Below are 26092 nucleotides of genomic sequence, written 5' to 3'. Positions count from 1 at the left end.
TAGCATCTGATGATTTGAGGAATTACTGATTTATTAAGAGATCAAAGAACCATATCATGTAAACATAATCTAGTTTGTATTGTGAAAATAAATAAGTTAATTTTACTGCATATTACTGTGAATACATTGACCCCCAGTAGATGCCTTGACTATCAGTGCTGAGGTCGGTCACATGATTATGTATATTTTTCTTTACTTGTAGGTATATTTCGTGTACCAAAAGAAAAATGCTGTGATGCATACGTGAGAGCAACTAAACTATTTTCACAGTGGACTGGCAGCCAGTTATTTCTGAAAGAAGTTCACTTCGTTGATAAGAGTGAAAGTATGCTGAAAATGATAGCCTCAACATTTTCAGAATCCATGCATTCAACTATCTCTCCAACACCTGAGGAGGAAAGATTAAGGAATGAGTACATGAAACAAGGAGTTCGTCAACGTAGTAGACGTAGAGGCAGACAAGCTTCATCTACCCGCCATGGAGGTCAAACAACCCATACAGTCAGAGAACCTGATACTGTTTCAACTGCAACAACATCCTACACATACAGTGTTGAAGGAAAAGGAGTGGTTAAGTTGTATACAGGAGATATAGTGAAAGCCAGTGTTCATGCTCTTGTCACCTGGGAAGACTCACAGATCAAGCCATGTACCAGTGCTTCTGCAGCTATCACCAAAGCAACAGGAGACATCAAATTAGACCATAGGCTCAAAGATTTGTTGTGCGTTTCTTGTTCTCATGCAGGAAATATGAATGATAAAAAACATATTATTCATGCCATCGTGCCTGTTCATTCCCTCTCACTGGCTGATCTACAAGAACTTCTTAAAAGAGTACTGAAAACATCAGATGGAAATGGTGATTCAGCAGCGCTTACCCCATTGACAACTGGCAAAGGTAATCTGAAGATAAATTATGTCTTCCCCTCTCTCCTTCCGCATAACAAACCCCCTTCAAATTATATTCTTTACATTTTCATGGAAACAATTTTCATATAGTCTCAGAATGTAGGGTGGGTTAACTAGTGCCTTTTGCTTTTTTCAAATCTTTCTAAATTTTGTTTTGTAACATATCCATGAAACAACTTGGTCTCAAACACACAAGGCATCGCTTCTCAGCCATAACTCTCAAACTAATAAATAGTTTTGCATGAAACTATGCATGTGCAATGACCAAATGGTAATTTGTTTTTCATATTTTTCAAGTTTTAATATTTTTTTAATTTCTTGTATTTCAATGGCAACAACCTGGTCTCAAACAAGTACCATTTGTTCTCTCCCTCTCTCCCCCCCCCCCCCCCCCCCCCCAATCTCTACAGCTAATTAATATTTCTGTTTGAAACCATTATCTGTCCAGTCTATAATTTGCTATTATCGTTTTTTTTGCATTTGCAAAAACACTTACAGTAACAACTTTAACAAGACATATGTTTTTGAGTAAAAACACAATTTTTTAAACTTATCTTATTTAAAATGATGCATTTCAGCCTCCTTCTTACAGTCCTTGAGTGGAAATGTCCTAAAACAAAGTTTCCAGCTTCAAAGCCAATTTTGCCTGAACACACTTCACATCACCATAGTCATCACTCTAACAATCAGGTCATGCACTACAATCCTGTTGACCGTAACATACGCAGTCTGATCACCTGACACCCCATGCCACATCTTTCTCTTCGCCTCCATGTTGTGACGTGCTATTTTCTTTTCTAAATTTTGACTGGAGTTCACGTATACCTTATGTGGAAGGACCAGATTAAACGTCCGTCTTAGTGTAGTTTTATTTTTCCACCAGTGGATCCACACAAGTTATGCTGCAACTGTTGTGGTGTTTTGTTGTGGTGTTTGCAAATCCTAGATTTTAGCTATAACCCGGGGTAGATTCTGGGAACTCCCAGAGTATACCCCCCAGGGGTTGATTCTGGGAAAGGCAGGTAGATTCTGCAAAGGACTCTGGATATTCGTCCAACCCGAGGGATGTCTCCACCAAGTGACTCCCCCATTCTATGAAATGCCTGGGACCTTCGGCCTCCAGTCAATCCAGTAATTCCATCTCCGGGAGGCGGAAGACTTGAACTTTTTGTCACCACTGTGTTATCTTGGAAGACACCTTTGTTTCTTGACTCCTCCGAGACGGGTATTGGCTGCCCCTCGTCAGGAACCCTCCTACTACATCAACACCACTGAAGAAGGTGTATCCAGCCAGACAGTTGACGACGCTACAGGACACGATATGGACGTTGGTTTCAAAGCATGAGGGGGCACGGGTGACCCAGTCGTCTAAGGTGCCGCGATTCGCTGTGCAGAGTTGCGTCCCTTGGGCACGCCAGAAACCTATGATTGTGGGTTCGAATCCCGGTTCACGCCGATTATGTTTCTAGGTTCGTCAGCAACATACCCGTGCTCGTGGGTTTCACCGAAGTGGTAAACGTCTGGGACTCGCATCACTTCGGGCTTTCCTCCCACATTAAGCTGATACGCCGTGATATAACTGGAATACTGTTAAAAGCAGCGTTAAACCCAACTCACTCACTCACTCTCTTAAAGCATGACCAAGAGTGTTCAGGCTCCAGTCCCAGAACCTTGAGGTTCTACGCACTGACATGTTTGGATCAAGATAAAGGACAGCAAGAAATTCTGCATGACCATCACTCAGGCTCATACTTTGACAAAGCTCTATACGACCATAGATGGAAAGCTTTTGAGGGAAACTGCCATGATAGGCCCATCGCCTCTCCTACTACTGCTTCCGCAGAAGTTGCAGAATATCCTCAGCATATTGTTCTACCAGGAAGCTCGAGGGTACAACATTGTCTATGTATCAAGTTAACTCTTAACTCTGTCATTGCTACCATGACAAGCATGAAGATTTCTGTGGTCTCTGAACTCAAGGTTCACATCCGTTCTCATAAATCCGCCAACCAGTCGTCCAAATTTTGTCCATTTACTTGGGGCCTGAATGTTGTTCTTCCAGGTCACCCTGACAGATTATTCACCATCCCACCATTGGCCTCTGTCTTATACCCCGAGGATCGTGAGGACTTCTCGCTATGTCAGAGCAGAGGCTGTGTATCCCCATCTCCTCAGTGGTCAACTCTGAGGTCTTTTGGTTGCAATCAAAGATCCTCCGTGCCTACAATTTTGCTGATATACCTCCGCCTTAGATGTCTAACCCTCACGAGACGAGAGCTCTGGGCATCCATGATGGCACTGCACAGTAACTGCACCCTCAGCGCCATCGTGGAGGGATGTTTTTGGTAGTCATATACAGTATTCGCTTCCCACTACCTACGTGATGTCTCCGTAAGTGATGTACAAATTCATTGATAATAAAAAGAAGGCACACTGGCAGGCTGTTCTCTTCTAAAAAAAATAAGCAATAAAATCCTTTCCATAGCCAATAGAAATGTCTGCATAAAGCAGAGTTGATTGTACGATTCAGACTATATCATGAGTATGTGTTTATGATTCACTATCAATTAGTTATTATACCAGGTGTTTGCGAAAAGGTGAGCATAACCAGTGGCACATGTCACAAACACATGCTAAGTCAAGTCAATCGTTCACCTGAAAAAAACATGGGACCATATGATACAAGTCAAAATAGGGAATTGCATGAGACATGATTCTTGTCACTGATGCATCAAATTTGGAAATGTCCTCCACATGTCTACCATTAAACTTTTTGAAAGGTTTTCTGAGGCATTTGAATGTTGTAACCTTGATCAAACAACTTCTGAGGAAAAGTCGTATGATGCTCTTTGAAATCTTGGTAGCATGAAAATGCTCGATTGTACCTCAAAGGTTGTGAAATGTAAACACCAAAGGCTGGAGCTGCTGGAATATTGATCAACATGAAGGGAAAGTTGACTATTGGAAAGTTGAAGTCATCCCTCTTGTCATACAGTCTTGTGGAGAATGTTTTGTCACTCTGAATCTTTATGCATAGATCCACCACTTTGGTCCTGGCTCAACAATTAACAAGGTGTTCCGGTTTGTTCCTCAGTATCTTAAAGTTTAATGTTGTTTTGAGCAAGTTCTTAGTTCTCCCAAAGGTATATTTGGCTGTCTAAACTTCTTCTCCCCTGAAATTGCCACACCGAATGAGATAAACTTTGACATGTGTGTTTGTCCCTATGATGATATGTATTGTTGGAATGAATAGATTTTAGTGTTAGTATTTAGTCCCTGGTATTAATGGATGAAACATTTGAATATCAACTTTTGTTAAGTGTCTGTCTTTGTTGACATTTTAAACTGTTTACCACATATCCAGGTGAGCAACATTCCCTGCTGGGTGAACTGAGGATTAAGAATGGCCACTGATCCATATTAAGAATACTTACCTTCATCTGAGAGAGATTAAATCTTTAACTGTTGCAGTGAAGAAAGGAGAGAAGTCATATCAGGTGGATTACATGCAGAGGTGATCTGAGTATTGGTTCATTTGTGCAGCATGTGTTTCTCACAACTGGAATATTGTTATCAGACTGGAAAGACATTGTGATTGGTTATGATTTTGAGAGCTTTGAGGAAATTGCGGTGATGGGGATGCTAAAGTTTGAGCTTCACCCAATCTCATTAAAATCAGATCTTAGTTCTCGCTATCTCTAAACAAAGATCTGAGGAAATCCCATTACGGGTCACGTCAGAACGCCCTTTCATCCAACCATTTATGTTTCTAGGTTCGTCAGCACAAATACCCGTGCCCATGGGTTTCACCAAAGTGGTAAACGTCTCAGACGCACTGACATGTTTGGGTCAAGATAAAGGCCTCTGTGTTATACCCCGAGGATCGTGAGGACTTCTCGCTATGTCAGAGCAGAGGCTGTGTATCCCCATCTCCTGTTTCTCACAACTGGAATATTGTTATCAGACTGGAAAGACATTGTGATTGGTTATGATTTTGAGAGCTTTGAGGAAATTGTGGTGATGGGGATGCTAAAGTTTGAGCTCCACCCAATCCCATTAAAATCAGATCTTAGTTCTCGCTATCTCTGAGGAAATCCCATTTCAGGTCACGTCAGAAAGCCCTTTCATCCAACCAATCAAAACATCGCTTACCAGATCATGAAAGTGACGGTTGGAATGTGTTTTCTCATCATGCAACCTCGAAAACGTTAACACTAGGTATTCCGAACGACAGTTACGGCCCGTTCAACTGATTCCGTCAAAATTATCGTTTATCTCTCGCTTCCGTGGGTCAAACATTTGAATGGAGGAGACGTTGCACAGTACATGGGAAGTACTGTCAAACAATTTCAACCATATATTAGACATTCCGGAATGTTCGTTTGTTCAGTTTTCAAAATTTTAATCGAGAACTGTGACAACATATTTTTCAAACTTATTCTTAAATGGAACTCGCCAGGTTGAAACGAGTACCTCAAAGCTCGAGAAAGCTGATTTCTAATTGGCTGATGTTTGTCATTTCAGTGGTTGGTCAATGTTCGCGAAATGTCGTTCTGAAGTGACCCGTAATGGGATGTCCTCAGATCTTGGTTTAGCGGCAGCGAGAAGTTAGATCTGATTTTAATGAGATTGGGATCCACCCCACAGTTTGTTTTTTTCTGAGCCATGTGCTGATGACATATGTTACAGACTTCACATTTGATATGTCTGATGACATATGTTACAGACTTCACATTTGATATGTCTCCTATACATCCCTGGCATCCAAAATAGGTTTGTTTACACAATTACTTGAGTAGTTATGATTGGATTTTCGTGACTTGGTATACATAATCATTATGGAAGGATCTTGATTGCATTTACTCTTGAATAACTGTATAAAGTCAAGGTCACTAAGAGTCAAATGAAGTGTGGCACAAATTTAAGGAAATTTCAGATTAACTTGAATAAAATCTTTTAGCAACTATCTCATATGCTAAAGAAAACTATATAGCAAATAACACCCATCATATGTCATGAATGTGTCAAATGTGAAGATCATTTACACATGAAAATATATTCTGTATGATATGGAAATCTCCTAGTAATATTGTAACACCACCTTAGTTTGCAACAAGTAATGTTTTCGCATGTGATTTGATGGCAATGAAGGTCAAGGTAACTCATTGTGATTAAGGCATAGAAAAAAATATTTACATTAGCTTGTTATTACATTCTGCATTATTCTTTCATCTCAATGCCTGATGGAGGCCAAAACACCCTGCTATTAAGGCCTTCAGTACTTCCCTTCTTCAGTATTGTCATGCTTCTCAACGTTTATGTTCTTTAGCCTCTTTCATATATCTCCAAAACATCCACAGTTTTAGTGATTTGTTTCCAACTCTTTGGTTGCATCTGGGTGTTTTAGTCGTGTCACTTGTTTTTGTACCTTTGAAATGTGCTGTTTCTATGGTTTATGTTATGTCTGAGCCTCCCAAGATGATCAATACCCGGCCTTCCAATATCTGATTTGCATTCTACCCTATGGATTTATAAGACATGATTGGGATTCTTAGATGTTGTCTGTCTACTGAGAAGCTGTAGTAAGACACCCCATCAGCCTGTAACGTTTATGATAACGTACCAATGCATGCTGCTTCACTGAGTCTGCGCCCCCTGCAGTTTCTGCACTTGTGCAGTCCTGCGATCCAAAGTCCATGACTGTGGATCCTCCTGCATCTGCCATCCACAATGTTTATCCCTCACCTCCTATTTTTCCTGCAATCTGCCTCCCTGCACCTGTGATTCTGGCTACTTCTGCACCTGTGTTCATAATGAATCCTCTGTATTTGTCTCTTGTGCATCTTCGATAAAAGAATTATTGACACTCAAGACACGCTTGCCCTAAAAGGCGTCGTTACATTTAATGATGAGTTACATTCAACCCTCTAAACAGAAGATAGGTTAATCTGCCTCGACCTGCAAGATGCCTCATTTCCATGAATCCATTCATCTGGGGTCGTGAAGGTATCTACTCAGTGACGTTAACGGGAGATGCAACAAGTTCCAAGTCATTTTGTTTGGAATATCAATCGCACCTTGTCCATTCACCAGGATCATGGCTCACATCACCAACTTTGCAGCATGGTTACCTGGATGATTTTCTCGCAGCAGATTAAGAAACATCTCAAATCCATCAAAACATGATGTCAAACAAGTCAGAGATAGTACCAGCACAGAACATGGTGAACATTGGGGCCTAATTTCAACTACTAGTTGGACATCTCTGCACCTCTGTACCTACTCAGCCCATATGATCTCTTCCAAGACATGACGTACAGAGAGAGATTGAGATTATGGCCACTCCAAACCTGGATCAACACACTGTGATTGCAGACCTTGGTCTCTCTTGCAATGATGCCACATGAGCTGATACTGGAATTCGGTTTGTGGACTCATAGAGATGACATTATGAAGGGCATTACACTTCCCGACTTTGCGGTCATTATCACCTTCACCTTTTTGCAGATGCCATTGACACAGGTTGGGGAGCCCACGTGTACAATCTCAAGATCCAGGGCTTAAGGAATGCATCCAAAGAAGAACTACACATCAACTGCCCAGAGATTGAGGCAAACATTTACGCCCTCCAGATTTGGTACATCCAGAAACAAGGAGGAACTAAATCAAGCTCCTTGATGAACAAGACTACAAGATTGTTTGTCTTGCCAGACTGGTGGATGGATGTAAGACATCTTTCAGGGAATTTGAACATCCCAGCGGACAGCCTTTCTCGTGGAGGGAGAATGTTGACGACTAATGGTCATTTCATCTGAAGGCATCTGCCCGGAGAACCCCACTATGGGACACGCCACAATCTCTTCGTGATCAGTCTGAACAACCAACTACTGGTTTTTGACAGCCCAATACAAGACCTGATGGCTATCCAAGTGGATGCAGTATTGATGGCTTGTACAGGTCTCTTTGGATATGAATTCGCACCTTGGCCGCTTCTCATCAAGGTAATTAGGAAGCCAGAGAACACAGATAGTTTGACCATCTTGATAACTCCAGTATGGTCAAGCATGACATGGTTTCACAGACTATTTCCACTGTTTATGGAGGTCCTATCCACCTACCATATCTTCATAACCTGCCCAGGTTGGACATATTCTTCAACAATCTACCTAGTTTTCATCTAACAACCTGGAAGTTAACACAAAAAAGATGCAGCCCTCCATCTTCTCTGAGTCTGCGTCTACAGCAGTTGTAAGGTCTTGAAAACCATCCTCCTCCCTCAATGACAACAGATGGGACAAATTCAACCGCTGGAGACAAAGGCAAGTTTTGATAGATAAAGCAGCAACAAACCCATGATAGAGCTGTGATGGAAAGTGCACTATCAAGACAAGTTTGCATCTTAGAGGGCTATAGCTCGGCTCTATATTCTGTTTTACAACACGATGGACTATCTGTTGGAGAATGTTCGATCACCTAGTATCTTCCAAAAGTGGAACCTCTCCATTGTAATATCTGTCCTCCTAGCAGAATGGTATGGACCTCTTGCCACAGCTACCTTGCTTCAAAAGCTTGAAAAGCTGCTTTTTTTCTTGCCGTGGCTGCAGCAGCTGGATTTCGGAAATTCATGTTCGGACTATTTAAGTCTCACTCATGCTAATGACTGGAGCACAATAACCATCAGATGGCTCCCTGGATTCATTTCAAAGAATCAGTCTTCTCTTGGTCCATTGGACCACATACATTACACCATTCCTGCCTTAGCCCCAACTTTAGGCCATCCAGATTTTCGCCTCCGTCCCATTCGGGGTATCAGGTAGCTAGTATCCAGCTGCTTCAAACCCATACACAAGACACAGGAAGAGATTTTTCATCTGTCGCAACACTCATTCCGACAAAGATGTCACTAAAGCCATAGTTGTAGGCTGGCTTCTGTCCACTATTGCTGCAAGTTGTCAATAAGCCCAAGATTCTACTCTCAGTCTTGGTTCCTGTTCAGCTCATGAAATCAGAGCATTTTCCAAGACACTTTGCCCTATGGACAAATGTGTCATTAGAACAAATAGTATTCAGCTGCCTATTGGGTACTCACAGCACTTTCACAAACTTCTATATTCCTGTAACAGACTTACAAGGGATCTATTCCCAAGGTCCTTTATAGGCAATTCAAACTTTCATATCTAAATAGATTTCCTCTTATGGGAAAAAAGGAGAGTAGGGTGAGGATACAACAGCAGCAGCTTCAGAAGGTAAGTAGGCTGTGTGCTCATTATTAGCTACTGAGTGTAGGGTAATAACTGAATTATGCCCGAAGTCACAAGCATTGATATCAGATTTACCGGAAATGACTTCATAACTGGAACGTCATAATCGGAAGCGACGTCATAGAATGACATCATTAAAGACCAGAAATGATGTCATAATGATAAGACTAGGACTGGAAGCGATGTCAGAGATTGTAAGAACTGAAATGACATATAATAATCGGAAAGGACATCATCAAGATTTTTGGTGTTGACGCTAAATCCGGAAGTGACGTTAGAAATGGAAATGACAGGATGACTGGATGTGACGTCAGAACTATAAATGACCGCCTGATACATGGCATTAGAACATCTGATTACGTCACAAATATGAATATCAGCAAATATAATGGTAAATCTAATGATGCTGTGTATCGGTTTTCAACAAATATTAGTGGGTAGAATCATAAGGGACCAGTGATCTACTGTCGACCATACAGGGAGTTTAATGGAGGCAGATGTTTGTTACTCTAACAAGCCAAAGCTTCTTGAATTATTTATTCAGTTGTGAGCTATAGAGCGTTGTTGCTCTGTTATTATTTTTTATTTTGTTGTAAAATTCATCAAAATTTAAGTGTACAGACAATGACAACTAGACCAGAAACCTACAATAGGTGTGAAATTATTTAATCACTGTATTGAAACATTTCTTTTCTGAGTGATTGAGAAAGACTTTTGTTATTTCAGTTAACCTTGAAGGTTTTGCCAAGACATTCTGTAACGTTACCACAGAAACTATGAAGGAATTGAAATTACCTGAAATCCACATGATTGATAAAAATCCAAAGGTTATAGCAAGTCTGAAGAAAATATTTGATTCATGTCTCACCCTGGAATCACAAGAGGAGACTATGGACATAGATGTTGCTGGAGCTACTGGAGGGGAAAAAGAGTGTTCAATCTGCAAGGACACCTGCACAGATCCCAAAATGCTAAAGTGTGGGCACAGGTTCTGCAGTGGATGTATTGATTACTACTTCAACAATTACAAGTCTGTGTGTCCAAATTGTGGTGCCATTTATGGGCCAGTGTCAGGGACCATGCCAGAAGGTGAAATGAGAGTGAGTGTGAACGATTACAATCCTCTCAAGGGACATCCATATGATGGAACGATTTGTATCACATACAACATTCCAAATGGAATTCAAACAGTAAGTAATATGTGTATTCAATACAAATGGGGAATGCATGTTCTTTCTCAGCTGCCCGTCATCTGTCCATTTAGTTTTACAGGTTTGATGCAGTATTGAAGCAGAAAGTTAGAATGGATGATTCCCAAATCGGTTTCTTTGCAATATGTTGATGTTGATGGCAACAACATTCTTGTGTCTGTGTATAGTTAAAACTAGCAAACTTTCAGTTAAAATAAAACAAAGTGCTATTTTGTATAGATTTCTATAATAGGCAGTCAATACTATAACACACTGATTCAGGTGAACAAACATGAGATAACAACCATGAACAATAGAAATCTGAATCCTTTTGCTTTTTTACTACATGTAGATGGTATGATTTACAATTTCAATTGTATTTCCTGTTGGGCTTAGAAAATAAAAGAATTGGTTCTCAGGCAATGGCTTTTGAAAATATAGTGCAGGCAGGCTGTTTTGTTCTGTTTTGGGGGGTTGTTCAAACTTGTATGTAACCAATTAACAATTGTGTACAATCACCCTGGGAAAGGGCCTCCCTATATAATGTATTCCTTGTTGAGTAAAATACCGAAATACAGTACTGGACTACCATTGGACTTGGAATATTTGCATAATACACTCATACAATGAGCTTTGGTTAAATTTCACAATGCAAAGACGTTAATGTGAGCAAAGAAGAAGCATACTTAAGGATGCATAGTTAGTCCTGTTATTACACTAATGGCTATATTAGTGTTCATTGTGTATCTGGACTTACATCGTATAACATTATATAACTTTTATCCAATATTTCATTCAATTTAAATTTGTTTACTTTAATTTCAGTGAAATTGTGTATGAACTGATCAGCAAATCACATCAACTCACCATGAACTTGCCTTTAAAGGAACATTAGTCGTTAGAGATACAAAGTCTTCGGTCTTCCTGTAACTGTATTGAAATTTCTTTTCAGTTATGATATTGGCCATGACATAAGTATTTCATAAACTAAATCACCCACAGATAGGGGAGAAAATGTGTGAACAGCGGATTGCTATTTCCAGCTTATTTTACGAGAAAAAACATGTAATCTTAATCTCTGCGAATGAAACATTGTCCGTCATACAGTTCTCAAATACCATTGAATTTGTAAATCATTATGTCTAGCGATGTTTAGCGACTAATTTGCATGCTTCACTTAAGATTTGTTGGCATGCCATCAATTCTTTCTTTGCTTTTGGAGATAGAAAAACCAAGACGTATTACATGCATGTACAATGTGCACCCCCTCGACACAATGTTAATATATTGGGGAAAATGTGCCTTATACACATCAAAATACGGTACTCTATTCTCATATATGATGGGTCAAACAAACTGATGTTAGAACTTTTCTACATTTAAAAGTTATGGTCACTCTAAATTCATGCCCAGCAGTCCCAAAATACACTTCGAAAATTAGTGGCACCATTCATAAAAAAAACAAAAAACAATATGATACACATTTTTAAGAGGAAGTAACAGTCATTGTTATAGTGTTACATGTTAACTGCAATTATACTTTTGGGACTCAAATCATTATTTTGATCCACAAGAGGCACCATACACTCAAAAATAGAAATTAATTAATAAACTTTAGATAGCTAAATTGTGTTTTCACAGGAAGAACACCCCAACCCAGGCAAACCATATATTGGAGCTTCTTGGACCTGCTATCTACCAGATTCAGCGGAAGGGAGAAAAGTTCTTCGTCTGTTGAAGGTGGCATTTGACAGACGCTTGACATTTACTGTCGGCAGATCTGTGACAACTGGTGTGGAGAATAAAGTTACATGGAATGATATCCATCACAAGACATCATATTTTGGAAAGTAAGTTTAGATGTTTGTAAGTTTCTGCAGCTCAATTGGTTCTGAAACAGAAAATTAGATAACCCAGCAAATACAATGATTATATATCAGTGTCACACTTTTAATGTTGGAATATGATATTTGTCCAACATAATATTTGCACTGCTTTTCATGTTGGTCCAATGATGGCAAGATGACATTAGTCCAACATTGGTTGTACTGGGTATATTGTGTACTATTCATTGTTGGTGTTGTTCATGACTTCAAAGCATTTTAGGGTGATATTATACTTCAAAGAAATCATTAAATTCATGAGATATGTTTTCAATCATCATTTCTTTCCATCTCTGCTCTGTCTTACAAAGAACATAACTATGCATGTATACTCTCAAAAAACAGAAACACAAAAGTAATTTTAGATGTATATTTTATATATCATGATAAACAGATGGGAATTGATTGTTCAAAATTGACACACATCATTGACCCAGGTTCCATATGGCACACAGGGACCAGTAGATTTTCAAGGTGAAGGTCATCTGTTCTCAATATCTTGTATGGTCACCATTAGAGTCCACTGCAGACTGGCATCATCGTCCCATGGACGCAATCAGATCGTGAATTGTGGCCTGAGGAATATTCAGAAACTGACACACTTTGTTGTCCTGTTTACAAGGCATGTGGGATGATGTTTTGTCTTTCAGGACAACAACTCCAATGCTCACCTTGCACGAATCTTCAATGCTCACCTCCAGCAGCACAACCTCCATTGAATTCCATGGCCAGCAATGTGCCCAGACCTTTCCCCCATATGTCAGATTGGGAGAAGTGTGTCAACGACATGGGCCATCTAACATGTTGGCTAAACTTGGCCACGCCCTGCAAAAGAAGTGGGACAGACTCCCTCAAATTGCTATTGGGTGACCACGTGCAGTTTGCCTCGTTGAGTGTATGAATGATAAATTGTGGCGGTATTACGCACTTTTGATGCAGAAAGGGCAGAAATAATTCCTCAAGTCACTGACAAGTGTCTATCAAACACAAGCTGAATTTGCCACCTGCAGGGTCGCAGTGGAAACACAGAACAACAAAATAGTTGGAAATATATTAAATGTGATTTGGTTGCACAAAAGACATGTAAAGACTTTTGGTGTAATTAATCAAACAAAGCTTTGATGGTTTGTTATATTTTAAAGAGCTATTAACAAATATTTATTGTAAGATAAGTGAAGTTCATATATACTCAGCAACAAAAGTTCCTATGACTCCAAAATTTTAGTGTATTTTTCAAAAAAGTAAAATTTGGTTTTCAATATTGTAGTACATGTATGGAATCAAGTCACAAAAACGCAACTGCTACAGAAAAGCATGCATTCCATGCAAAAGTTGACTTTTATGCAAGCCCCATGCATTTCGCTACCCACGAATGGGTATAAAAACATGTGCATTAATGGGATTCCATATGCATGGTTTAACATCGTGTTGACAACAACCACTCAGAAAAACAACAAAATTACGCAATTATTCAACATTATGAAATGCCACACCTGTCCGAAAATGAGCGTGTGCGAGCCATTGGTGTGCTTGAAGCAGGATCGAGTCAACGTGATGCTTCAAGACAATTTAACGTCCACAGAAACACCATTTGGTGTTTATGGCAACATTGGCAACAGACGAATGCAGTCAGAGACCACCCTCGGAGTGGCAGGCCACTTGTAACCAATAATCAAGAAGACATCTGGATTCGAACAAAAAACCTACTAAATCGATTCCAGCCAGCAACAGTGACTGCAAGAAGCATCCCTGACCTTCGTCAAATATCTGCACAAACCGCACGTCGCCACCTCAGATGTGCAGGCATTGTCGCCAGAAGACCCGCCAGACGGCCCATTTTGACAGGAAACCCACCGTCAAGCACGTCTACAGTGGTGCAGACAGCGTCAACGCTTGACGGCCATACAGTGTGGACAAGTTCTATTCACTGACGAGTCTCATTTTCACCTCAGCCACAGCAATGGCTGACGTCGAGGTGAACGTTATGTCAATCATTGTGTCATGGAAGAAGATCGGTTCAGGGGCGGCAGCGTTATGGTATGGGGTGGGATTACAGCAAGATGTGAGGTGAGGTGAAATGGGGTTTAAAGTCGCATCCAAGATTATTGCACTTATATAGCGACGTGCATGTACGTGTGTGTGCTTGTGTGGCTGCTTGTACTAGTCCGGACTGATGCCGATTTATAGTGCTAGCTCACTGCGATACCATGCCACCGTTTAACATGAATACCTCACTCAGACACAGTATACTCCGAGCCGACCAGTCCTTGTTTTAGCCCCTTAATGCCGAGCGCCAGCATTACAGAGGACCCGTTTGATAGTGGTTGAGGGAAATCTCAATGGACAGCGCTACCGTGACGAGATCATCGGCACTGTTGTTCTACCGTTTTGCGTCGTCATGTCCCAGGCATTACCATTCAACATGACAACGCTCGGTCTCATATTGTTCGACTTGTTCAGGATTCTCTTCAGCAAAACAACATGAATGTCATCCCCTGTCCGGCTCGCTCCCCCGATCTTTCACCAATCGAGCGTGTGTGGGATGAGCTGGATCGGTGCCTTTGACGTCAACCACGTGTTCCACAGACACTCCGGGAACTTCGAAACATGCTGTTGCAGACATGGACAGATATCTCACAGGACTTTGTGCAACACTTAGTCCATTCCATGAGACGAAGATGTGTTGACACAAGAGGTGGAGACACACGCTATTGATTTGTAAATTCACATTTTGGCATGTTCATGTTTTTTGTGAAATCACACATTTTCCTAAGTCAGTATGGCAAATTAAACCATTTGAACATTTGCAGGAGTCTATTATCTGTTGCCAACCGAAATTGTTTCAGCTTTGGTAAAAAACATAACTTTGCATCAAATCTTATTCAAATGTCACCAGAACCTTTCTTGTTCAGTATACAATGTTGGCGCAATATCAGCATCCCAACATTTTAGGAAACATTGGACCAATATCAGAGTGTTTTGTGTAAGCATTTATAAATATTTATCCAAGGAATTGTTTCCCCAGATATTAACATTGAACTATGAAACAGACATTACAATAGCTCCTGACAACAGTAATGTCAGCCTTCATGATTGGAATTAAACGAAACTTATACATGATCTGTAGGTTGTGGATGTGATGAGATTTTGGGTGACCTCAGGTGCCAGGTGTCATGGATACATACAATGTGAAGGTCGTATTCATGAACAAATAGGGCAAGACATGTAGTTTAATTGTAAAGTATATGAATATTCATATAATTGACTAAGGTTGGTGGTCGCAAGATCACTCGTTATGACACTGAAAAAATGATGTCAGACAAAAAAAACATTCCTTGAATTTCTCTATCCAGCCAGATCAGTCAATCTTAAGGTAATCAAGCAGAGGTCCACCACATTTCTGCTTTTTAGTTGCTATGCATGTCGTTGAAGTGTCACATTGTTAGCATATTTTCTTTGTTCTCTAGTTTTGGCTACCCGGACCCAGATTACCTGGAGAGAGTCCAGGAGGAGCTTGCTGCTAAAGGGGTGACTGAGGCGGACATTGACTGGATCACACCAGTGTGAGGGTTCTACGTACCCTTTACAATGAGATTTCTCATCATTTTCAACAAGTGTTCAGTTGTTATTCACTCTTTCATTTGAGATGTCTATATCAGAGCAATTACCACTGTTGACATTATACATGTAGCTGCACAGTCTGTTGTACCCCTTTTCATTTTCACTGTTTTGTTGCACATAATTCAAACCCTGTACCACTTTTCTGTAATCATATTCTTTACAGATGTCATAAAGATCAAACATTGCAGGTCCCTGAACTTAAATCCCTTATCTTAGTACCTAATTATTTCCAAAATAGGCGGACAGGTATCCCACAGTGTGTTGTCGGATATCATGTGGAAAAATGGTGTTCCCTACCAAGATATTATGTCTAACTTCCCTAGAATATATATTCTCTGTATAGACATGTACTACAAATTGTATTCCAATGTTGCTTATGTATGATAGCTAAATTATGTTATATAGTTTCTACTTAGTCATGATGACCTTGCACTAATCATCACACCACACCTACAGGAATGGAACTTATGAGTGTTTCACTGTTTTATTGGGCAACTTTAAAAGTCATCAGACCTTGTGATTAGATGTGTTATTCAAAGAAATGCCCAGTCCTTGCATAACATGATTTATTTCACAATATGTTGATGGATATGGAATTTTATCTTATCAGTGTCACATGTTTACATGCATTAGTTTCAAGATAACAGGTTTAGAAAGTCACCACTTGTGTTAAAGTTGACCTTTATGTGTGATGTTCTAATGAAAAAATACTTTCTAAGTAACTATCATGGTTATATTGTTGGTACATTATGCTATGCTTTAACAAAACAGTCTATATTCCATGTATCTGTAACTTTAAATCTCACATTTGTAAAAAACAGTTCTGCTAAAAAATACTGTGTAGAGTTTAGAGCGTAGGATAACCCATTGTCAGTAATTATACAGCATTTACGTATTGCCATTGTTTAAGAAACACTTGAATTTTATTCAGCCCATTCTTGTTGTCTCCTACCATTGTTTGGCTGCCATAATCCTACAAGCAGGGTTCATGGTTGTGGAAAAATAATATGTTTGTAACAGTTATATTATTTCTTGTGATATATCAGTCACAGAAAATAAATCAACTCAATTGGCCGTTTCCAGGTTATTCTAAGTTAACACTTCTCAATACAGAATTGACTGTTTATACATGGTGTTGTACTGCAATTGCTAGTAGTTGTTTCATAGAAATGTCTGGACTTCTATTACAATGCAATATTTTATTGATATAAGAGCACAGAAAACTAGCAGAATACCTAAAAAAAGTCGAGGAAATATGTCAGGCTAATAGTATATGAGTCTTGTTAACAAGAGCTGTACCACAGCTCACTTTCACTAATCTCTACCCAGTTGTGACCCAGGTCAGCATCAATCCTTAGAACACTTAAAGTGGAGCAATGAGTCAGGCTCAGTTTCATGGCTAATTCTCTAACCAGACAGAGATGGATTCTTCTCATTTTGTCAGTCCGCTGACTTGGTTGATACATGTCACCGTATCCCAATTGCGTGGATGCTCATGATATCAATCTGGTCCAGACTCGATTATTTACATTTTGTAAGTCACTATTTGCCTGTCTTACTCTAGATTATTTACACCCCACGTAATACACAGCTGGCATATTGCTGATATATTTATATGTATGTGAAGTAGATATGGTATCATTTTATGTTTTAGCCAGTGTAAATATTTACAGAAAACAGCTTTCTTACACATGTATCATACTTTCTTCAATTGTACATTTTGTCAAGAGTCAACAGATTCCTACATATATTTAGAAAATATATTTGCTGTATGTACACAATGTTCTTCCATACGCCATGGTGATATCTCTTGTTTGTGCTTCAAGTGTCAGAGATAAGGAAGTTGTCTTGGCCATTTGACAGACATGTGTATATGCTGAGTTGCATGTCCAAGTTTCCAGGTCGTGTTTCCAAGTTTGTGTTTGTACTTCTTTTTTCTTTGTACATAGTTGTACATAGAGTCAATTGATGAGTAAGGTTATTTCATTAGAACTCCGGTATGTAGTTATGATACATTCATTGTTTCCTTAGTTTGGATTTTATCTTTACCTTTTAATCATCGTTACTGATTTTGGTATGCAAAGTTAAAGATGATGAATTTGTGATGCTATTTGAATAAAACCTTAAAATTAATCTTTTAGCATTTTTGCAACAATCCATTTAGCAATGTTGTTCTTATTGTCAATATTTTGATATCAAGTATATCAAGATCAGTCGTTAAAAGTTAAAAACTCAAAGGCTTGCCCAGTATTGATGTATTCGATATAAAAAAGTACAAGCATTAGATTCTATTTATGATCCAAATTCATTCTTCCATCTGTTTCAGTTAGTAGACAGTAGTAACTATTGTCTTGAGTGTACAAAATGTAAGTAACCAGCTTCGGTGTCTGTGAGATTAATCATGTCATTTGACGTCATGGTAACCAAGGACTTCACAATGGTCTGCAAAATATATCGTAGTGATAGTAAAAGCTGGTTTGTTATGATAAGATATATTTGTACCAATAAGATATTTGGTAATGTATTCAATTATTGTATCATTTGAACGTTGTTGGGTTTTTTTTAAAGTGACGCCTGTGAGTTTCTTTTGTAAAACAAAAACATGCCTATTTGTAAGATGAGAGCTTGAGCTGAATGTTGTATTTATCATTCAGGCAGTTGAATTCTTATAGAGCTGTCCTTTGGTACCAATTTCAATGTTTGTTATATTTACTTATGTACTGGAAAGTATTTTGATTATTCCAATTATTTCAGTTATTTAAATACTGAAGACAGCATTGACTTATGGATTTCAATGCAACATTTCTCACAGATACTTATATATTTTAGCACGTTGTAAAGGTACTAGCATCTGAAAGATGAAGAAGTTTAAATCCAAAAGTCAATTCTGTCTTCATTAAAACTGGAGCTTCTTAGAGATATTGTACAGAAATAATGAATTCACAACTTTCAGTGTATGGATCAGTGTTCTTATTATAAGCCTGTTATCCATAGTAACATTAGTTATGTTGTGTTTTGGAAAAAAACTCATTTCGGCTTTTTAATATGAAGATTAGTTCACCATTGATACACTGTATTGTTATCTTTGGATTATTTAGTTATTAGCTACTGTTTGTGTGATATCATTTAGGATGTCTGCTGGTCTATATTCAAAATTTCATAATATTGTTTTCTTTGGAATCTGGATGATGTAATCTAACTTCATAATTGAAATTTGAATTAATTCACATTTTTATTTATATATTATGCCATATTTTGGACGATTTCAATTTAAATCTATGATTCTAACCTGCATCGCTTGGGCTTTCTTATTTTTGACAAAATAGCTTAAAGCATGTTGTAAAATGATTCCCGATTTCAGTTTTGGTTGGCAGTAAACTTATTCCAGCATTCATACTTAATTTATTTAAAGTTGTTATGATTTATAATATACTATTTGATTTTGTTTATTGAGTATAACCAACCTCATATTTGTATGAAGACTCATATTATATGATCAAATATATATTTCTGAAACCACAACCAAAACGGTTCCGTAGTGCTCTGACTCTATAATGGGCATCCATTTATCTTTTTCCACAATAGTGATATATTTTGTAACTTTCTTCTTTACATTAATGTTTGTCTAAGTGAAATTTTGGATTTTTTAAGAAGTGATCTAAATTTGAAACTGCTGACTCGAACTGAACAACTCATCACAAGGTTGATATGCTGCTATCGCACTGGCGAAAAATCAATGATGCTAAACTCTATTTTGTATCAATGTTACTGACAAGAATATTTGTTTGTAACTAATGTATAACCAGCAAAGGACTTTATACCTTGACTTGATTGTGTGGAGTATTGTTTTGTTTCTAATTCTATTGGTCAATGGTTTATCGGCTTTTGCAATGTCATTTAACCGTGTTTTTTTCTTTAAACAGCAGCAGCAATGCTCTCACAATACGATTGTTTGATACTAATATTAAATTGTTTGTCTTCATCAGGTAGGACATACTTCGGGATTTAATTGGAATTGGGTGACAAAAGATCCATTGTTTTGATTTCCAGTTGAATATGTGGCTTGATGTAGAGGCTCCTCTTTTTGGCCTCTTAAACAATTCACACCTCCAGAAGTGTTTGAAAATAAGAAAAATCAAGCTGAACCCAAATTATTCAGTATTTTGACGATTTGAAGAAAAAATCATATAAAACAAATTCCATGTAAAAGATAGAGGAAGAGTGATGGTACTTTATTGGGATGTAAAGGCACAGTTGCAAGAAGAAAGTGTTACGCGAAGCACAGCGAAATGCTTGAGTTTCACTGATGCATTGCAACATGAATTTTGAAGCATGATTTGTCTCACCAAGTACCAAGCCACACAATGGTAGTGACACACCCTTTGGTTGTACTTTCAATTGATTCGGTGCTTGGCACTTAGTTCAGTCAGGAGCAAATGTGTTCCAGATAAAATATGACAAAACTGTGAAAGCAGAACCTTCTAGAACCAAATAGGTAGACTGGGCATATGATTCCCAAGGATAGGAGAATGCAAATGAATTTATATGGATCAGTTAGCTGGAGAACTGTTGTGTGGAATGATGACAGTACAAATGTTCATATGATTATTAGGAAAGATAATACGAAAACTTTTCATACAAACATAGTCTTTATCCAATATTGACTACAATTTGCCTGTAATATAACTTTGTGATATTCCATATTAGTTTTCAGATTTCATCTTGTTTATATAATATTTGAGGTTGAAATATTCTCTATAATGTAATTGAACTGTAATGGTATTATGATGATTTTCATATACATACAATAATATATTGGTGATACAAGAAGATATATATGTATGTGCAAATGGCCTTATCCCACTGGAAATATTTTGTTTAGCTATAACATATCTAATATGTCTTAAATACTTCATTAAGTATCTGTTTTGAACAAGAATACAGTAAAGATTCAATATTTCTGTAAAATGTTGGTATGTATTGATCACAGATGGATGAGGTGATTTTACTGCATATTTAGTATTCAGATTTTTCTTTCTGGTGTGCGGTTTGCTTAAATTATTACTTCAGAAAATGTCAATCTTACATTCATCGAATATGCTTACCAGCACGTATGTGATCTTTAACTAAGCCACATCTGAACTCATACAAGCGGCCTCTACGTGCATCTGTGATGTACTCCTAAGAAGGGACTATTGTCTTAAAAACCATCTGAAGAAGTTTGTTTTGTGAGGTTGTTACATTTTCCTCTGCTTTGCTTGAATAAAATTGAAAGAAAAGGATACAAACTTGCTTGTTATTTATGGATATGAAACACCTCAATTTTGCAAATTAGTTTCTGTTTCTGAGCGACCATTTAATATTTGGGAGTGTTGGGTTGGTCGACTGTTTGTGATAATGATATAAATAAGTTATTATTAACGTTTTGTTGCTTTTAGGTGTTCACTTCTAATAACATCATGTTAACTCAGTGTGTGACAAGCTGATAAGCAAACCGAGAAAACATAGCCTCCTTGAAAGGACATACATGTCCTCTGCGTGTCCGTTTTAATGGTGTCATTGATAAATTCGCTCTTGGAAGATGAATATTGGTTAAAGTGGCCTTATCCATTCAAAAGATATCTCTACTTAAGTGTTTCAAGTCTATTTGGAAGATGCATGTGTTTTCCTGGCAATGGAAATAATTTGGTTTATATCAGTTTGTTATGGCTTATATTTGGAATGCCGAAAATGGATCAGGTTAAATTTCAGTCTTGTTGCTATTCCTAGTTAAGATTTGCTTAAATATAGCTTTTCTAATGATTTTGTTATGATATTCAAGAATATGCCAACCTTACTCTGTTGTAACTTTCAGTATTTGATGATACATATTTCGTAACCATGTCCATACTTTAGAACATCGCTTTCGGAATATTAATAAATTTGAGTAAATTTGAAAGTAACAGAATGTCAATAGAAACCTACATTTTACCCGAAAGGTTGGCCACCCGTTTGTTGTGTTTTTTAAAAACAAATAAACATATTAATAAAAAAGCCTGCTTGAAGTACCATTCCGACTATTCCGACTAGGGCAAAAGAAAGTATACACTTAAAGATTGGGTTTGACCCAAAATTACAAACGTTATCAAAACATTATAATTCGTGAAACCGTCCCGAAAGACTGCAAACAACAGGTCCCAAACACAACAATCATACCCGTACCAAATACATCGCCATCGAATAACCATTTCTTTTTTTGTTTCATTTTTAGCCACTTTCAAACGTAAAACATTCTTTTGCTCCGAAGTTTATATCATGAGTGTGTGTTTACGGCAACGGTAGTGGGTGTGGGCTGATGATGTACATCCCAAATCTCCCGATGCATTTGCCTGTATCCTTTTCTATTTTGCATCAATCCATGTGTCTTCGTGCCCCGACGACGTGGATCATTGCTCGTAATACCTCACTGGATTGTCTGGTCCAGATTCGATTATTGTAGGCCGTTTTCATACAGCTGGAATAGTGCTGAGTGCAGCGTTAAGCAACCAACTCTATTTTCTCCCTCCCGACAATACCTTTAAAGGATCCGTCAAACAACAACGGAATTCCAATAAAAATATTTCGACATCCAATGGTTTTTGAAATAAACATAATTTTTGAAACGAATGTAATTAGTAGTACTTGTGTGTTTATGTTGATTATTCCAGAAATAAAGTTTGTACCGACTGTACATTTTACAGAGATATAAATCTCTGCATGTGAAGTATCTTGACAATGCTAATAGTACTTAACTCAGTGGTCAAACTAGTGACTCCAGCCGACTGAATATGAATGGTAAGCCCTGTATTACAGATACTCTGTCATGATATCAATCACTGGATTCTCTGGTCCGGAGTGGATTATTTACAGACCGCCGTGATACGGCTTTTTCCATTTGACGAGAGGCCGGTCACATGACCGCGAAACTGGGGGTCATAAGCGTATGGACGACATATTTTGACATTCATACACGAGAATGTATTCTTGAAATAACGTAAACACTGACGGACTACATCCACACTCCTGGGGATACCCTGGCGAACAAAACAAGTGAGTGAGATGATTGAGTATGGTTTTACTCTGATTTTAGGAATATTCCAGCATTATCACGGAGGGGGACACCAGAATTTTACACATTGTACCCATATGGGGAATCGAACCCGGGTCTTCCGCGTGACGAGCGAACGCGTAAACCACTAGGCTACTTAAAATGATTTGTGTCCATCAATACATGTATGTTGTTCCTGTATGCCTAGTAATATTTCTCTCATACAGGAAGCGGTCAATAAAAGTATATCTGATTACTATGTAACCTGTTTTAGTTAGTGACGATAGGTCACCTTGTAAAAAACGCTAACTGGTTAGTTAGGTCGACCAACATCTTAGTGTCTGAGTTGACACATTTTTATAATCACCTTTCACTGATCGGCTGTATAACTATTACTAATATTTGTAATCGCCACAGGTTCATCCACAACTTCGGAAACCTCTCCCGTCACCTTTATCGTGTCGGGACATTGTAACGTCCCGTTCTAGATACAAATGTGATGGCAAATTGAGGTAGTTCTTAACATACCATTTTTCCTCTAATGATGTCATTATAAGAATCTCTTTGTTGTAACCAAACTACAAAAGATGTTATTTACTGCAGAGTAATTTGAGAATACACACCCTCTCATGTCACCTCTCCTTTTGAGGAACTTTTGTATTCCTCGAGTCCCCTGGTTGTTGCATGGCTGTTGCATGTTGCCTGAAGTCACACGAACTAAATAAACTGAACAAATATACATCCTTCGAGGTATACAATACCGATAAGCTCCGACGTTCATTCAGTTTGTCCCTCAGTCCATGAACGTTCATGGTCAATCGCACAAAGTTAATGCCATTCTTAACTAATTAGTTTTAGCAGGCAAGCACTGGTCCAGGGAAATATCAGTGTAACTCCCGAAGGAGGCAAAGGACTTATTAGACATGGTGAAAAGACATTTAATATTAACTCGCACTAAATTCATTGGTTGTATTTAACAAATCCCTGGGTTTTTTTAAAAATCGTCCAGGATTGAGAACATATCGTGATATGTAACTCATAAGTTCACTGCCTCTCATAATCTTGCTGGCAAAATTGTATCTGAATAATGACGCTTCTGGTCAAAGGCTCATTATTAAGACTGAAAAATAACAAGTGAAAGTTCTACCAGTAGATGAAATATGGCAAAGCAGAGTAATAATGTAATGAACACACAAAGCAAGAGCCTAATCACACCGACACGTCAAGCATCTGCATCAACGTTCACGTTGAAGTCAAAAGAAACAATGTTTGACATTTGCCACATAAGACCCGAAAGATATGTAATAGCCATCGCCGACGTTGAACCACGTCCACATGTCGCCAGACAACCCATTAGTAAAGGAACACAGTGAACTGAAAACTTGTGATTTTCAGCTTGAGTTTGCATGTCTCACAGTCCCCGAAACATTTCACTGTCCGCTCAACCCAGCCCTTACTCTAATTTTATTGTGCACCGGTACTCCTTTTCAATTGGTATGTCGTTTTTTGTTTCAAATACGGCCGACCGGCGAACGACTGAGGTAATATTGCTAGTTAAGTATGCTTGTCCAAGGAAATAGTACATTTCATTATAACAGAAACATTGGCAATGAAAACAGTATCAGGTCGTTCAGTTCCATAGCCTCTGGCATCTTACCCGAGGCACAACATGTTTCGTGATACTCTAGCACTGTTTGAAGATGATCCAGAAAGATTCTTGAAACGATTTGTGAGTGTGTATGAGACCTGAGTTCACATCTTCCAGCATGAGTCCAAACAACAATCAAAAGTGTGGAAACATTTGACATCACCGCCACCAAAATGGCAAAGACTGTCCCATCACCTGGAAAGGAAGTGGCTTCTGTTTGTTTGAATGCCGACGGTTGACTATTGTCCAAAAGGCCAGACAATAATCAGAGCGTATTATGATGCTTTATCTTAGCAATTACTCTAAGAATAAGAGAATATGAAAATGTGTGGCTGCAATGTATGATTGTGGCGTTGAACTCCTTCAGCTCTCACTTTCTTCTCCTGATCTCGCTCCTCCTGACTCCCATATGTTCCTAAATAGGAAGAAAACTCTTTGTACTAGTGGCTGTCAAAGTACAAGCATTATAATTTGATGTCAAAATTTATCGACATCAAAGAATAATACCAAGTCGTGAAATGAGTTAGCATTCTTGATAAGCGCACTCCCTTTCTATAACTATGAGTGAGTGAGAGTGCTTCGACGCTGCAGTCAGCAATATACCAGATGTATCCAGGGTGCATGTTCTGTCGCAAGCCATACAAGAATTAACGCAACTTAAGTTTTGATACTCGCATAAACTTTACAACACTTATGTCCATCTCTAATTACACAACCAACTTGACAAGACAGAATAGGCAACTGGAGCGACCGAGACTCGATTCGATCTCAAGACAAAAAAGATCCAGGCATTTCTCAAACTGAAGGTTTTAGCCTAAATAAATTTGTTTTTATGGAAAATGGAAAGGATATGATAAAAAGATAATTTATATGACAGTCTCAACGACTTAAGCTGTAGTTATTTTCATTTTTAATACATCCATGAACTTGACAACTGATGCTTCTATTTCAAATTGACAACAAACATTGTGTGATAATTTCAACTATTTAGATATGATGTTGTCTAGGACAACTCTATACACCGTGTGTTTTACTGATCGATACCATTATTGTTTTGTATGTCGACCCCGTTTCACTAAAAATTAAAATAAATAAGTTTTCACAAAGGTTGGATGAATATCACCATTTACAACCTCTACATACAACGGCCTTATCCCAAGTGATTATACGATTGAAACATCAACGGTAAGATTTGTAATCTTAATATAGGATAGAACGTGAATATATAGAAATGTAGAAGTATATAAACAAAATTGTCAAACTTAAAGTTAATGTGTTCTAAAATACATTACGCGTATGTAAATAAATTACGCATATATTTATCAGTAGAGCCAGTTTTCATTAGCATCTTACAGTCTCTCGAAAATGTAATAAAACCTCTGACAGAATAAAGCTACCAAAACTAAGGTTAAGTTCAGTTTATTATCGTTGAAGTTGTCGTTAACTGAAGTGAGGTGAGGTGAAATGGGATTAACGTCGCGTCGCATTCAGTGATTGACTCGTATAACTTTTCT

General features: G+C 38.2%; 1 protein-coding gene across 1 annotated transcript; it reads left to right on the top strand.

The window, feature by feature from the left end:
- The first annotated feature begins 336 nt into the window (after positions 1–336).
- LOC139451677 (uncharacterized) lies at positions 337–15810 on the top strand. Its single transcript, XM_071232998.1, has 5 exons — positions 337–898; positions 7417–7710; positions 9897–10360; positions 12002–12210; positions 15711–15810. Exons 1-5 carry the CDS (start codon positions 337–339, stop codon positions 15808–15810), a joined length of 1629 nt encoding a protein of 542 aa, XP_071089099.1.
- The last annotated feature ends 10282 nt before the right edge of the window (positions 15811–26092 follow it).

The sequence above is a fragment of the Haliotis cracherodii genome, unplaced genomic scaffold (genome assembly GCF_022045235.1).
Source record: "Haliotis cracherodii isolate W230 unplaced genomic scaffold, xgHalCrac1.p SCAF_9, whole genome shotgun sequence".
In the NCBI taxonomy this organism is placed as follows: domain Eukaryota; kingdom Metazoa; phylum Mollusca; class Gastropoda; order Lepetellida; family Haliotidae; genus Haliotis; species Haliotis cracherodii.
Note: the sequence above shows the minus strand (reverse complement) of the source record. Positions and strands in the feature narration are given on the sequence as shown.